Source organism: Nerophis lumbriciformis, linkage group LG02, assembly GCF_033978685.3.
Source record: "Nerophis lumbriciformis linkage group LG02, RoL_Nlum_v2.1, whole genome shotgun sequence".
Lineage (NCBI taxonomy): Eukaryota > Metazoa > Chordata > Actinopteri > Syngnathiformes > Syngnathidae > Nerophis > Nerophis lumbriciformis.
Window position 1 is genome coordinate 43242739 of NC_084549.2, and position 14762 is coordinate 43257500.

Sequence of the window (14762 nt, forward strand, 5' to 3'; positions counted from 1 at the left end):
TCATGCATTTTAATCCATCCATCCGTTTTCTACCGCACCTGTTCAAGAAGTCGCATTAATGATAAGAAGTATTTTATACATTATTGGTTAGTTTCAGAATAAAAAAATTATAAAAAAGAATAGCAGACGTGTTATACTCAAATGTTGGTCTTACTTAAAAATGCACGCATTTAGTTGTATTCAGTGTTAAAAAATATTATATGGCTCTCGCGGAAATACATTTTAAAATATTTGGCTTCCATGGCTCTCTCAGCCAAAAAGTTTCCCGAGCCCTGCTCTAAATTCTATAATATGCTCCTTACAGATATTGAAAAACACAGTTTCAATTCATTTTATCGAATTACAGGCATCGTCGATCGGAGACATGCGGTGAGGCACTGACTCCTTTGCAGTTTTGATTTTTGTATACCGGTATATCCTACCTGATGGCAGTAGAAAAAGCCACACACAAGCCCAAATGATGACCATTTATCCATAAAAATATAGAGAAGCTGCAGATTCCGTGTTTCAGTTTGTTCTGTCTTGTCCTGACTTAACAAACTGGATGTTTGAGCATTACCTTTGGTACGCAGACATGCATATCACTTGTTGTTAACCGACTTTTAATCTGGGTGAAACATAAACAGCAATTTTCTAGTTTCTATTGCTACTTCACGGAGACAGTGTTGCCAGCTCTATGAAAACAAGTTTCTTGTAACAAGCAGGTAAACGCTGAACAAAATGATTACATTATTAAATAAAACTATTGTAGTTGTTTAGTAGTAAATGCTATTGTAATGTATTTCAAAAATATTTTAGTTTTTCATTTTAAAAGTCATGTTCCATGTTAAAATTCAGTTGTTTTGGTAGGGCCAATCAGCAATTCAATCAATTTCAATTAATTTCAATGAGCAGGGCTGCTTTCAGATACAAGTGTTCAGAGTTACTAGCTAGGTTGTGGAATGAATCGTGCTCGTAAATTGAGGTACTACTGTAATTCCTTCCTTGATCTAAACCTCCCAAAAATTATATCCGTGCGTCAACAGCGATGCAGACCTCTACTTGTTTTTAAGTACTTTTTTTTGGAAAGACAATGACACAAAATGAAGAGCGTCTCAGGAAAAGAAAATAGGCAATAGGAAAATACAAGCAGTCATATGAGTGGTTTCAGAGCAATAAAGTGGCTGATCGTTCATCATTGATTAGTTTCATTAGATCTGGATGGTGCTTCGGTTGCCATTGTTAACTACTCCTACACAGGAAGTTAATAGCTATTCAACTACTGCTGTGGTTGCTCCCTCTTAGGAAAACATGGCTCCGTTTTGGCAGAGAACTGCAAGCAACGTACCCCATAGTAAGGCTGCAACTAACGATTATTTTGATTAGTCAACAATTATCTTAACGATTAGTCGACTAATCAGATAATAAAGCGTACACATTTAATGGCTCTACTTTTTCCATCGACTTATAAATGCAGCTTAAGTTATTTTAGGCATGTGCTTACGGACCACAACGGTGACTAATTCATTCATAAATATTTATTTATACTGTAACTGTGTTGTTACAAAAATTAAAATGACTAATACAATGTTGTCCATTTAAAAGACAGGAAAGGCAAAGTGCTATAAAAACAATTAACCTTGTTTAAGTATTTATTAAAAACCCAGTTAAAATAGCAGCAATAAAAACAAAAAACACACAAAATCTAACTTCTTCAAAAAGAAAATCATTTTGTGATGTTTAAACAGCTGCACACTGGTTTATTGACTATTGATTAACTCTTGGCAGTTTTAGCACTCTAATAGACTCAATGTGTATGTACTGACATGACAGTCTCGTCCAGGTTTACAATACTGTTTATCTTTCAATAAATTGTCTTTGCTTTTGAGCAATGGGGTTGTGTTTGTCTGTCTCCCTCTTGCTCTCGCTCGTGCTCCAACTCCAACTCTCCTCTCCACCCCGGCTGCTGCCTTTTAACAGAGCGACAGGTGATTAGACAAGCAGGCCCAGGTGGGCCATCTACACACCTGTCGCTGATCTCGAAGCCGGCCCTCGCACACCCGGCTTCGCTGCAGGTCCGCAGGCCACGCCCCCCTCCACAGTGTATAATTATTCTTTGATTAATTATTAAAATGTTGGCTATTTAATATATTGTATGTTTAATCTTATGATACCTCACCATTGGTGCCTGTCAGTTTGTTCAGTTCGCGTTTGTTAAAGTGCTTCTTTTTTTTTTTCGGCATTGTAAATTGACGCTGCTTTAAAAAATTACTTGAATTGACGTAGACAAAGTTTAGCTGGCTGACTTTAGCTAAAATGATAGTTAAAGTTTTTTTTCACACAACTTCGTCTCAATCTTGTTAACTTGCTCGCAAGGTAGAAGCTAACACTCTTACCGAGGTTGAGACCGTAACCCCCCCTCATACGTCCGACATCATGTCTCCGCTTTAAATACTCGCGTATCACAGATGTACTGCCATAATAACAAGGTCTGCTTTGTAAAATAAACAAGGTATGCATGTTTTTAACAAGAATAAGAGGAAATATCCTCAAACTTTACATGTTATCACTGGCGTTGTTTTTGCGAGTAACTCACATCCGCCTGGAAAAACACGAGTGATGACGTCACGACTATTGTTGACAAATATAATTGTCGGGGACAAATGTCATAGTCGACATTTGTAGACTAATCGTTGCAGCCCTACTACATATTATAAATAGATAAAGACACTACATTGAATTGTTTTTTGTTGATAAAACTGAAAGTCATTTGTAGTCTTACGTTTATCTGAATACAAAGTCCATGCACCTGACTTTTTCCAAGAAAAGGTGTTATTTTATAGTAAAAGTTCATATTTTCTTTTGGTTGCGCTCTGCCTCGAGGAGAAAGATGGCAGCGGCAAGGCCCCGCCAGCTCACATACACCCCCTTCCGGGTGAGCCCGAGTACTGTGCGCCTTAACGTACTTTTTGGCATTTCTCTGCAGTTTATTGTCCGATAGCAAGAATAATGATGTCGCACATACCTCAAATAAATTGCACGGACTGTAGAAAGTCATGGTGTATAATAAGTGCAACATTCAACCTAGTTTATGAAGGTTTGCGTAATTACAGTAGAGGCCATACTGATTGAAGGGTTTTGCCCTGTACAGGGTATTTGATCAGGAAGTGTGTAAATTCAGCAAGTTCTACTTAAGAAAATATCATGACTGGGACGGCGTGGCGAAGTTGGGAGAGTGGCCGTGTCAGCAATCTGAGGGTTACCGGTTCAATCCCCGCCTTCTACCATCCTAGTCACGTCCGTTGTGTCCTTGAGCAAGACACTTCACCCTTGCTCCCGATGAGTCTGGTTAGCGCCGTGCATGGCAGCTCCCCGCCATCAGTGTGTGAATGTGTGTGTGTGAATGGGTGAATGTGGAAATAGTGTCAAAGCGCTTTGAGTTCCTTAAAAAGGTAGAAAAGCGCTATACAAGTACAACCCATTTACCATGACTTGTCATGATAGGTTTGGACTTTATTCATGTTCCTGTACTTTGTGTTGTTTCCTTTCCAGCGCTCTTATTTTCAGTTCCACTTCCTCCTTTTGTCAACTGTTGCCCAGTCTGAGCGCCGGCTTCCTTACCTGTCCCTGTTTGGCAATTAGAACACACCTGTTACTGGTTGCCAATCAGGATACAGTTCAGGCCAGCCCTGTCGACAATTGTTTTGTTTGTTTGCTTTAAACCTCCTTGCAGCACTGCTTTCCCTATGTTTGATGTGTCTATTTTGAACACTATATTTTGTTATTAAATACTTCTTACCTGCACTTTGCCTACAGTCTCTGCGTTCTAGGGTCAAGACCAGTACAACCATGACACGTTCCAAACTCTGCTAAACGGAAACAAGTTTAAAATGATTAGAATCATTAAGAAAATACATTTATAACATTTTAATGGATACATATGCATATTTATTTTATGTTATCACTATTTGTCATGATGACATGCAAGGCACATCAGGTTAGTTTATTGAAATTACCATACAAAATATCAAGATCTCTGTCCAGGCTGCTCAGTATAATATGGCCATGCTATTTTATACTTTATTCTATGTTATTTAAGTTTACTTTTTCTCTTTTACCCCATCTTTTCAGGGTGCCGTTGTGACCTAGAATAGAAGAACTCAGAACCCCCCTGCAAGATGACATCTGAAGAGCTCTTCCATTTGCCGCTCAACGTCTACATCATCATTCTGGGCATCGGCCTTTTTATTCTCATGCTCAGCTTCATCTTTTGCTGCTACTTGTTCAGGTATATCATTGGGTTTCACTCATTTTACTAGGAAGTGTGTATACAGTATTATACATGGAGGTATGTTATATAGCTTATTACTAGTCAAATACAGGTGTGAAACACAAACTGACAACCATTCACTCATATTTACAATTTAGAGTTTTCACTGAACCTAAGTCAGTCCCTCCAGGATTCCACAAGCTTTTTTTTTTGCGTCATTATTGCGACCTAAAATGGCCAATTTCTCGGGAGCATTTTCAAAAAGCTGCGGCAAAAGTTGCAATGCTTTAAGACTTTTTTATTAACTTTACAACCACTTAAGACTTAATGAATTTGTAATTAGTGTTTTTTCTAACCCTAATGACATCACAGTCCAAAACTTCGAGACACACATATTTTTGTAGCACATTCCTAAAACACTAGCGTGCTACTGTTGTATATAGGAACTTGGACATTGGCAGATCCTTGCATTGACATTTTAACCTTGCTAGCAAACATCGAACACTGGGGTCCAAAGTTGTGATTTACATAACTGAGGCTTTCTTTAAGGCTCCTATTTAAAGGGGTCATATAGGGCTCGAAAGGGCACGTGATTTCGCAATGCATTGTGGGGGCTGAGTAGCCATTGTTGCTGGACAAAGTTTTTGTTTACATGGCTGTATTAAACTCACGGTATTGTTAGAGAGAGCAACAAATTAAAATGGATTAAAATAGATGATATAAAAGAAAAAATTCAAGGGACTGTACCAAAATAAACTAAACCCTGTTCCAAAGGCTGACCACCTTAAGAAATAAGTAAAATTGTGAAATTGATGCATGAGAGCAAGTCCATTAGACAAAATTTGAGCAAGCTGCCAAATATGTGCTGTATCTCGGTCATCAACCGAGTCAATTTTTGAAAGGCGAAACAATTTGGAATGCTAAGACGGTAAAGAGTCACGGACAAACCAACTTTGGGTGTGTGCAAAACCTTGGAATTTTACATCACAAAGAGAAGACTGTCGTCCTTTCAGAGGTAATTCAACAGGACTTGTCACTGTGCGGTGTCTCCTCGAGAACTAAATATACTTCAAGTCTGAAATTCCCTGTGCATTAATTGGGGACATATTTAAAGTCTTCTCAGTTATTGATCCATGAATATGGGTCTTGCTTTTTTCCAAAATACTGTATGTAAAAGTTAAAGTTAGTTAAAGTTTTGAAGTCACAACGATAGTCACACACACACTAGGTGTGGTGAAATTATCCTCTGGATTTGACCCATCCCCTGGTTCCTCCGCCTGGGAGGTGAGGGGAGCAGTGAGCAGCAGCGGTGGCTGAGCTCAGGTATCATTTTGGTGATTTAACCCCCAATTCCAACCATTTATGCTAAGTGAGGGAGGCAATGGGTCCCATTTTATAGTCTTTGGTATGACTCGGCCGGGGTTTGAACTCACGACCTTCCAGTCTCAGGGTGGACACTCTAACGACAAGGCCACTGAGCAGGTTAACGTTGTTGTTAACCCGCAGATAGCTTAGCTTAGCTAAAGCTAACATCCTACTAAATGCTAATACATAAAACAGGCTTTTATTCAAACTTTCCAGTGTGAAAATGCCGCAAACACACCAACATATACCAGGTGATGGCGTTAAAAGTATGTTTGTTTGTCTCACTGCTGCATTCCAGGCTATTCAGTGTCTCTTTAGTAGCTTCATAACCCGACTTTCTTTCCGCTTTGCTTTGACGCTGGAAATGAGAAAAATCTCTCCAAATCTTTTTTTCCCTGGCGCGATCATGACCACGATTGTGGAAGTTATTGATGTTCACGTCATGTTTTGAACTTGCTGAAGAAAAAAAACAAAAACTTAAGCAGTCTTGTATTCAGCCATGTAAATAAGCTATTCAGAGTCCAGCAAGACCCACAATGCAATGCACTTCCACATTACACTTTCAATAGTGACGTGCAGTCAGGGGAGGCAGGTGAGGCGGGGCCTCACGTGCCAGCATGGAAAGAAAAAAAATGTAAAAAGAAAAGAAATTAATTAAATTGTTATATGTATCCAGTGATTATACTATAACGTTTTTTTCCATTTAACTTCACCAGTTTTAGATTCTTTTTTATTCAAAATCGCAGAATTTTCACATTTGCCGTTCAAATACTGAGAAGAGACTTGCGGTGATCAGCAGCCAGTTGAGCCTCACCATGGATTGCGCAACGACTCGCCTAACTGCTGGCCTGCTGTGCAGTGAGACCATATTGCTATATGAATTATATTATACATTTCCATAGTTTAGGTATATAATGTACAGTGTATTTTGTCAACAACTGTATGTGTGTAACGTATTTCTTGTGCTGAGCAATCATAAAACGGCTGCGAAGACGCACTGGCTGAGGCTCGCAGTAATCCCGTAAACAGAACTACACAGTGCTTAATATGTTGTTCGGAAAATGACAAATTAAGGCATCTTAAAGGAATTACAATGCAATTTAATTAGGGTGCTACTGCTGACTTCCATGTGCTTTTCGGAGGGAAAACATTTTAAACCTTTAAAATCACTGGAAAAAACTCTAAAGCACTGTGGTATAACTTGTTGGTTTTGCAGCCGGGTCTTAAATTAAAGAAACATGAAATAAGTATCTGGTAATTAATTGATTAAAACAAATGTTATTTTGCACTATGTACACAACAACAACCAAACTTCCACTTTTTTCTATTGTCATTTGTTTTTGCTGTGGCTAAGTCATGCTGAGCTTGGAAGGACAGGCTTTTACATGAATTGGACATTGTGTGAATTCCAAGACTTTTTGAAGGACTGTCACTGCTGATTTATGAGGCATGACCAGACATGCTGAGTAAAAGACCAACATGCAGACCCAGACGACATGTTATATCATTTTCATGACTGGATTACAGCGTGGTTGCATTAAAAAAAATGTGTTTTACAGACTCAGGCGACAAGGTGAAAGAGAACACTATGGCTACAATGAGGTAAAACAAAAACGTATATTACAGTTGTTTATGTGTTTAAAAAAATGCATTTTGACATGAATTATTTCTTGCCAATAGGTAGTTCTGAAAGGAGCGGGGAAGAAACTGAGCCTTCTTGGAGTATGTTGAGTATGATTCAGCTTGTACAATACAGTCATAGATACACAGTACAACATTTTACCAATCCCCTCATACAAGTATAAAGAGAAATTAACTACTGTATAATAAAACACAAAAAAAATAAACTCCACTAAATGCTAATTTGGGGGCTAAGTAAGGCCCTATGTAATCCATTGTATTTTTTCCCAAATTCTGTTGTTTACCTCATACACTTATTTTAACACCATGAAGTGAACATTTGAGCATTGTGAAATAAATAACTTTGATTAATTAATTGAATACAAAAATCCTTCCATTTATAAGTGCAACACATTATTGGACAGTTTTCACTTGCATTTTAAGACAACGCATATTAATTTTGTGACATAAATGTACCAATGAGTGCTTTAAAGGAGAACTGCACTTTTTGGGGGACATTTATAGTTAAAGTTAAATTACCAATGATTGTCATACACACACTAGGTGTGGTGAAATCTGTCCTCTGCAATTGACCCATCTCCTTGTTCACCCCCTGGGAGGTGAGGGGAACAGTGAGCAGCAGCGGTGCCACGCCCAGGAATCATTTTTGGTGATTTAACCCCCAATTCCAACCCTTGATGCTGAGTGCCAAGCTGGGAGGTAATGGGTCCCATTTTTATAGTCTTTGGTATGACTCAGCCGGGTTTGAACTCACAACCTACCGATCTCAAGGCGGACACTCTAACCACTAGGCCACTGAGTAGTTTTTTTTTTAAATTTTTCCTGTTATTCACAATCCCTATGTGATACAAGAATACTCGTCTTTACCTTTTCTGTGTGTTCTAAATAGTAAAGAGGCAGATACCAATCCAGGTAATGGGGATACCAACAATTCTGCCTATAGCCCTCTAAAAACCATCCAAAAGCCTCCAACACCGTTTTATATACTCACTGTAAGTATGTATGTTTTGTAGTAACAGGCACATTCATGGTAACATGTACCATTTACAGTGTTTTGGTCATTTTAAAAATGTATGTAACTTCTTTTCTGGGCGCATTGACTATGCAGAGCTCATAATAACAATAATAATAATATTTGTATAGCACCTTTCATACAAGAATTGCAGCTCAAAGTGCTTCACAGCAGTAAAATACATGATTAAGTAAAGACATGGTAAAAACAAGCAACGGTAACATTTGTTGTTATGCGCTCAACGTTTCAAACAAGAACTTAAAACATTGACTTACAATGCCGTCTCTTACTGGGACGCCGACTGATGGGATGTTGCATCTTTCAGTACAAGACTTGGGCCTTTGAGCTGCTAAATTTTAATTTTGCATTCCATTTTTTTTTAAACGGATTTTCAAAGTTGACCAACTTCCTGTCTAAGTGCCACCACCTTCTACTATACAGGTGAAAGTCATGATTTTGAACCTCGCATTGGATTTTCATAACTCAAAGGTAACACAACAGCAACAAAAGTAGCTTAAAGCTCCTTCCTCAATTTATGGCGGGACGCAACCAACGTTATTAGCATCTCAAGCTAGCTTGTTGTTGGAGGAGCAGTGTGAGCAAGGACGTGTGTCACAACGCCAGAAAAGTAGTTCCTCTGTGTTAGCTCTCACAATAACAATGTTGCTATAGATTGGTTAATATGCAGGAAGCTGCATGTAAATAAAGCGTTGTTGGCGGTTTTATTGGAGGAATACTGTAGATGAGCCCCAGTTACTTGCATTGTTAGCCACCTCATACTAGCAGTTCTTCAATATTTAGTACGCACAGAAAAGTGAAATGAAGTGAATTACATTTATATAGCGCTTTTTCTCAAATGACTCAAAGCGCTTTACATTGTGAAACCCAATATCTAAGTTACATTTAAACCAGTGTGGGTGGCACTGGGAGCAGGAGGGTAAAGTGTCTTGCCCAAGGACACAACGGCAGTGACTAGGATGGCGGAAGCGGGGATCGAACCTGCAACTCTCAAGTTGCTGGCACGGCCGCTCTACCAACCGAGCTATACCGGACCCCCACGTCTTTCCAAAAGGGAAAGACGTGTGTTCTTGTCTCACAGAATGATTGTGGATGATGATAAAGAGTGCTTAATAGCGCTAGCTAATAACAAACTAAACTATAGATTTCCTGTCACAGTTTTTGAGGATAACAATTGTTTTGTTATAAACACATTGTTTAAAAAGACAAAAAGTCATCTAACCTTAAGTTCAGAAAGCTGTCTTACTCCTGAGACAACTATGTAGGTGAGCTCTGATTAGGGATGTCCCGATCCAGGTTTTTGCACTTCCGATCCGATACCGATATTGTTTTTGCACTTCCGATCCGATACCGATACTGACCGATACCGATACTGACCGATACTGGCCTATCCGAGCATGTATTAAAGTTTAAAGTTATTTAGCCTACTTAGTTGTCAGAATCCTGTTGAAAAGGGTTTTAGTACTCTTGATAACAACTAGCCAGCTGAATTAGGGGAGTTTGAATAATACACAATGGTTGGTAACAAGAAACGGACCTGTTTATTCAAGGATAAACACAACATAGACAAAATTATACATGACAAACAGAAATGGCATCATTGAAACTAGGGCTGGGCGATATGGCCTTTTTTTAATATTGCGATATTTTAAGGCCATATTGCGATACACGATATATATCTCGATATTTTTCCTTAGCCTTGAATGAACACTTGATGCATATAATCACAGCAGTATGATGATTCTATGTGTTTTGATTGATTGATTGAGACTTTTATTAGTAGGTTGCACAGTGAATTACATATTCCGTACAATTGACCACTAAATGGTAACACCCCAATAAGTTTTTCAACTTGTTTAAGTCGGGGTCCACTTAAATTGATTCATGATACAGATATATACTATCAGATATATACTATCATCATAATACAGTCATCACACAAGATAATCACATTGAATTATTTACATTATTTATAATCCAGGGTGTGGAGGGGGGCGCCGGATGTAAGTGTAAAAAAAACAGCCAAAAGAGTTTGATATGAGAATAAATCTAAAGTTAAAATATAGGGTAGAAATGCACCCATTTGCAGGAAATGTAGTCTTGATTTTCAAAATTTTCCTTCAAGGCTTACATGTGTACATTAAAACATTCTTCTTCATACTGCATTAATAAATGCTACTCTTAAACTTTCATGCAGAGAAGGAAATCACAACTAAATAGATCACTAATTTTTTCAGACGGTGTTGATGTGGAAATTTTTGCCTCAGCATTTTGATGGTGTGGGCTTGTGGCACCGAATGGAGATAAGCGTCTCGACAGACATTACAATATTTGAACAATGATGACGAAAACGGTTTTCTCTGTCGTTTCCGTGTGTCAAAAATTGTTATGTGCTTATTTTTTTATATGATTTTGTGCGTGGCATAGATTTGCAGTGCGCAGAGGACGTTTGAGCAGGCGCGCACCTTAGCGGCTGCGCTAGCATCACAGCTAACGTTAGCCGTGCTGCTACCTCTCTGCTCGGGGAGGACGTGTACGTATGTGACGTATGACGTGACAGTATGTGACGTGTGTAAGAAGGTGCGCTCGCTGTCTGTGAGAGGGAGACACAGGAAAGAGTGAGAAGAGCCTGTCGTGTAATGCCAGCAGCTAAAAGCAACTGCGTGAGAATCAACAGACCTGTGGATGTGTTGAAGGTGTGCTGGAAAATGCGGAACGGAAATTACGGCGCAGCAGAAAAGTGGAATGTATTATTTAAATCGGTGCGTTGGAAAACACGGACCGGAGTTTTTTTTTAAACTGGATCTGGATCGGCATTTTCCCATGCCTTGCCGATACGCATTTTTTGGCAAATATCGGCGGCCGATCCGATCCAAATATCGGATCGGGACATCCCTAGCTCTGATACCAGCTCCTTCTGGTGACGGAATATAATGAGTGTAACAACCAATTAAGTGTATTATAATTTATTTGTTTATCTGCATCATTATGTTTTCTCTGTCACATGTTCTATTTTGAGTTCTGCGGTTATCGTCATATTAGTCCTTTTTTATTCCTTCTTTTTCATGGTTGCATCACAAAACAAAAAACAGAAAGCAAAGTAAACTTGTGAAATGAATTCTTTAGTCCGCACATGACTTACTGACATCTCAACATCCCGGTTTTTGTTTGACTTTGAAAGCATATTTTCTAAGAAAATGTAGCTTTAACCCTTTTGCAATATTCAATCCTAAATCCTATGTTGTGTGCAACATACATTTCTTACTAATCACAGCCTGCATAAGCATGTGATTGCTGAGATAATTTATGATAAACACATCTAATATTATCTAGTACTCGTATGATGCCACACAAAAAATGAATGCAGATATTCTAATGCATTATTTTGTTTTGCAGCAAACATGTGCAGTGTGTTTAGAAGAGTTTCGCAGCCGGGATGAACTTGGAGTGTGCCCATGTTCCCATGCTTTTCATAAGAAGTAAGTTTTCCATTTAAATTGCTCATTAATAGGCAACCATTCAAATACCAGACAGGGAATTGAAAATAAGAACAGCTCTTCAAGGGACCGAAAATTACAAAAATATTTTTTTTGTATATGACATTAAAATATTTTGACCAGTCACTAATTCGAAATATTCAGTAACAAAAGTGTCCACAAAGGAACTTTCCAATTTGATGTTTGCCTTTAAACGTTAAAGCAGGCTGATACATTTTGTCAGCACACATTCCTTGCATGTTTGAACAAGCACATGCGTCACACAATTACCACCTTTCTTTGCCTTACAGCTGCTGTCTCCAGCCTGGAGCTCGTAATCAACCAGTAGCTTGCCACTTGAGTTTAAAAAGCTCACCAAAGGGTCAAAAACGATTTGCTTAAGCTCTTATATAATTTTTAGAAATAAACCAAATGCCTTTATTTAATGACAAAATAGCATAAAGAAAATGATCACAAAGTACAATACAATATAAATATTGCCAGTCGTAAATAACAGCTCTCCTTTCTTTTTGGCTATAAGGATGATGAAAAGTTGGAGACCCCTGTCTAATAGCGTAGTAGAGATGTAAGCGTCATTGAAAACCTGCAAAGTTTTTTACTGAATTGTGACTCACAGGTACTTGTCGCAACGAACCTGTTGGTCCTTGAATAAAAATGAACCGTCGTTTCTTCTTCCTGCTACAGCTGCATCATGGGCTCGACAAAACAAATTATTCAATCGCTTAGCCCGCAAGTTTCACTGACTGCCAAGTGTCCGACGATGACTCGAGTTCCACTCCATCACGGATACTCGATGAAGACTCGACTTATACTAACTAAAGCAGGGGTGTCAAACTCAAATACAGAGTGGGCCAAAATTTAAAACTGAACAAAGCCACGGGCCAAGGTTGAACAAATTAACCTTTTAATAGGGACCCAAACAAGTTTTGCATTGAATATTGAACAAGCAAGGCTTATATAACTTTATAGTGAAATGCAAAATCGAGTTTTAAATAATAATAATAATAATTTAAAAGTATCAATGGCATATCAAATACAATTTAAATAAAAATGTAATGCCTCTTTTCTATTTGCAGCCTTCTGAGGTAAATATCAAAATTAACTTTTTCCACAGGCTAATAAACTTGAAAATAAAATACTGAATAAACCAACTATTAAGGACTTTAAACGGCTCAGTTTGCAACACACTGATCTAATCTGATGTGCCCAAGTCAGATACCTGGCATCTTTTCTTGGATGCTAGTTCATTAACGCCGGGGCTCAGGCTTTGAGCTGAGGCAACCTTCATTATCGAACGAAGGTGTTCATCAGTCATTATTTCTCGTATTCCACAGTCTTAGGGGCGTGCCTTACAGGCACTGCTTTTAACGTCCTCTACGAGCTGACGTCTCGTCCGCTTTTCATCCCTTTTAACAACGTGCCCGCCCAGTCACAAGATGTGTGCAGCTCCTGTACGCGCACACTCGTAAATGCAATGCATACTTCATCAACAGCGACACAGTTTACACTGAGAGTGCCGTATAAGCAACTTTAACATTGTTAGAAATATACGCCACACTGTGAATCCACACCAAACAAGAATGACATTTTGGGAGAACATCCGCACATTAACACAACATAAACACAACAGAACAAATACCCAGAACCCTTTGCAGCACTGACTCCTGACTCGAAGAAGACTAGAGTTTCATTGAATCATGGTCGAGTTTCGTTGACTCACGGATACTCAATGAAGACTCGACTTTCACCGACTCACAGATTCTCAACAAAGAATCGACTTCCAGTGACCAACTGGAGCCTGATAAAGTCTTGAGTTTTACTGACTCACTGGAAGTGTTGGCGATGACGATGTTAGAGTATAACGGCGTTATTTTATTCAGTAACGAGGAATCTAATTAATTACTGTTCCCATCATTGCAACGCTGTTGCCGTTACTAAGAATGTGAAGTGGCTCGTTACTACAGTTTGGTTGAATGAAGCGCAAGGTCTGAGGTTTCGGCCACACATCAGCTGCCAGGAAAGAGCAGGGGTGGGTATGATGTCGCCATTGTAAATACGATGTTGATGATTACATGGGTGGGCGGGTCGTGCCCTGCTCACGCTCTCTCACTGCACGCTCTGACTGAGCCATAACAAGACCACGATAATTGTGACGAGCCGGAGCCAGGGAAATTCAAACGTAGCGTTCTCAAACTGGAAGAACACCGGCACTACAATTCGCTCATTGAGATTCAAGGCAAGAATGTTTATTTAACATGCACGCTATATACCCCCAAAAAAGAGTTTATCCAAGTCTGCCTCAACTCAAATCTTCCGAAGCATTTCACTTTAACACGTGCTAACCCAACACCAAGCCCAAATGGGGAGACAGAGCAACTCTGTTAAAACAAGCAACGCTCAATTATATATATACCCGGTATCTATCTATCTATCTATATATATCTATATCTATATCTATATCTATATATATATAGATATAGATATATATAGCTATAGCCAGGGAAACAGAGCTACTCTTTTAAAACAAGAAACGCTCGATATATATATATATATATATATATATATAGATATATAGAATGTATATATATAATATATATCTGCGTGTATATAAACACATATGTGTATATATGTACATATGTGTGTGTATATATACACATATACTGTATATACACACCTATATGTATGTATATACACCTATATACACACACACATATATATATATAATATATATATATATATATATATATATATATATATATATATATATGTCTTAATAAGGTTATCCAAAAAATAGTGCTCGATACCGTAGTAGAGCGCAATATATGTATGTGTGGGGAAAAAAATCACAAGACTATTTCATCTCTACAGGCCTGTTTCATGAGGGGGGTACCCTCAATCGTCAGGAGATTTTAATGGGAGCATTCGCATACCATGGTTTATATAGGGCACAGAGTGGGTGGGTACAGGCTGGCCTAGGGGC

General features: G+C 38.6%; 1 protein-coding gene across 7 annotated transcripts in view; it reads left to right on the top strand.

Annotated features, from left to right (window-relative positions):
* LOC133608074 (RING finger protein 122-like) overlaps positions 1 to 14762 on the top strand; it is a 38528-nt gene that overhangs the window by 16680 nt on the left and 7086 nt on the right. For all 7 annotated transcript variants that reach the window (XM_061963302.2, XM_061963269.2, XM_061963252.1 and 4 more), the window contains 4 exons: positions 4111 to 4267; positions 7174 to 7216; positions 7295 to 7336; positions 11682 to 11764. In XM_061963302.2, the coding sequence (XP_061819286.1) occupies positions 4158 to 4267; positions 7174 to 7216; positions 7295 to 7336; positions 11682 to 11764 (278 nt within the window). In that variant the 5' untranslated portion in view covers positions 4111 to 4157. The remainder of the gene's footprint in view (positions 1 to 4110; positions 4268 to 7173; positions 7217 to 7294; positions 7337 to 11681; positions 11765 to 14762) is intronic.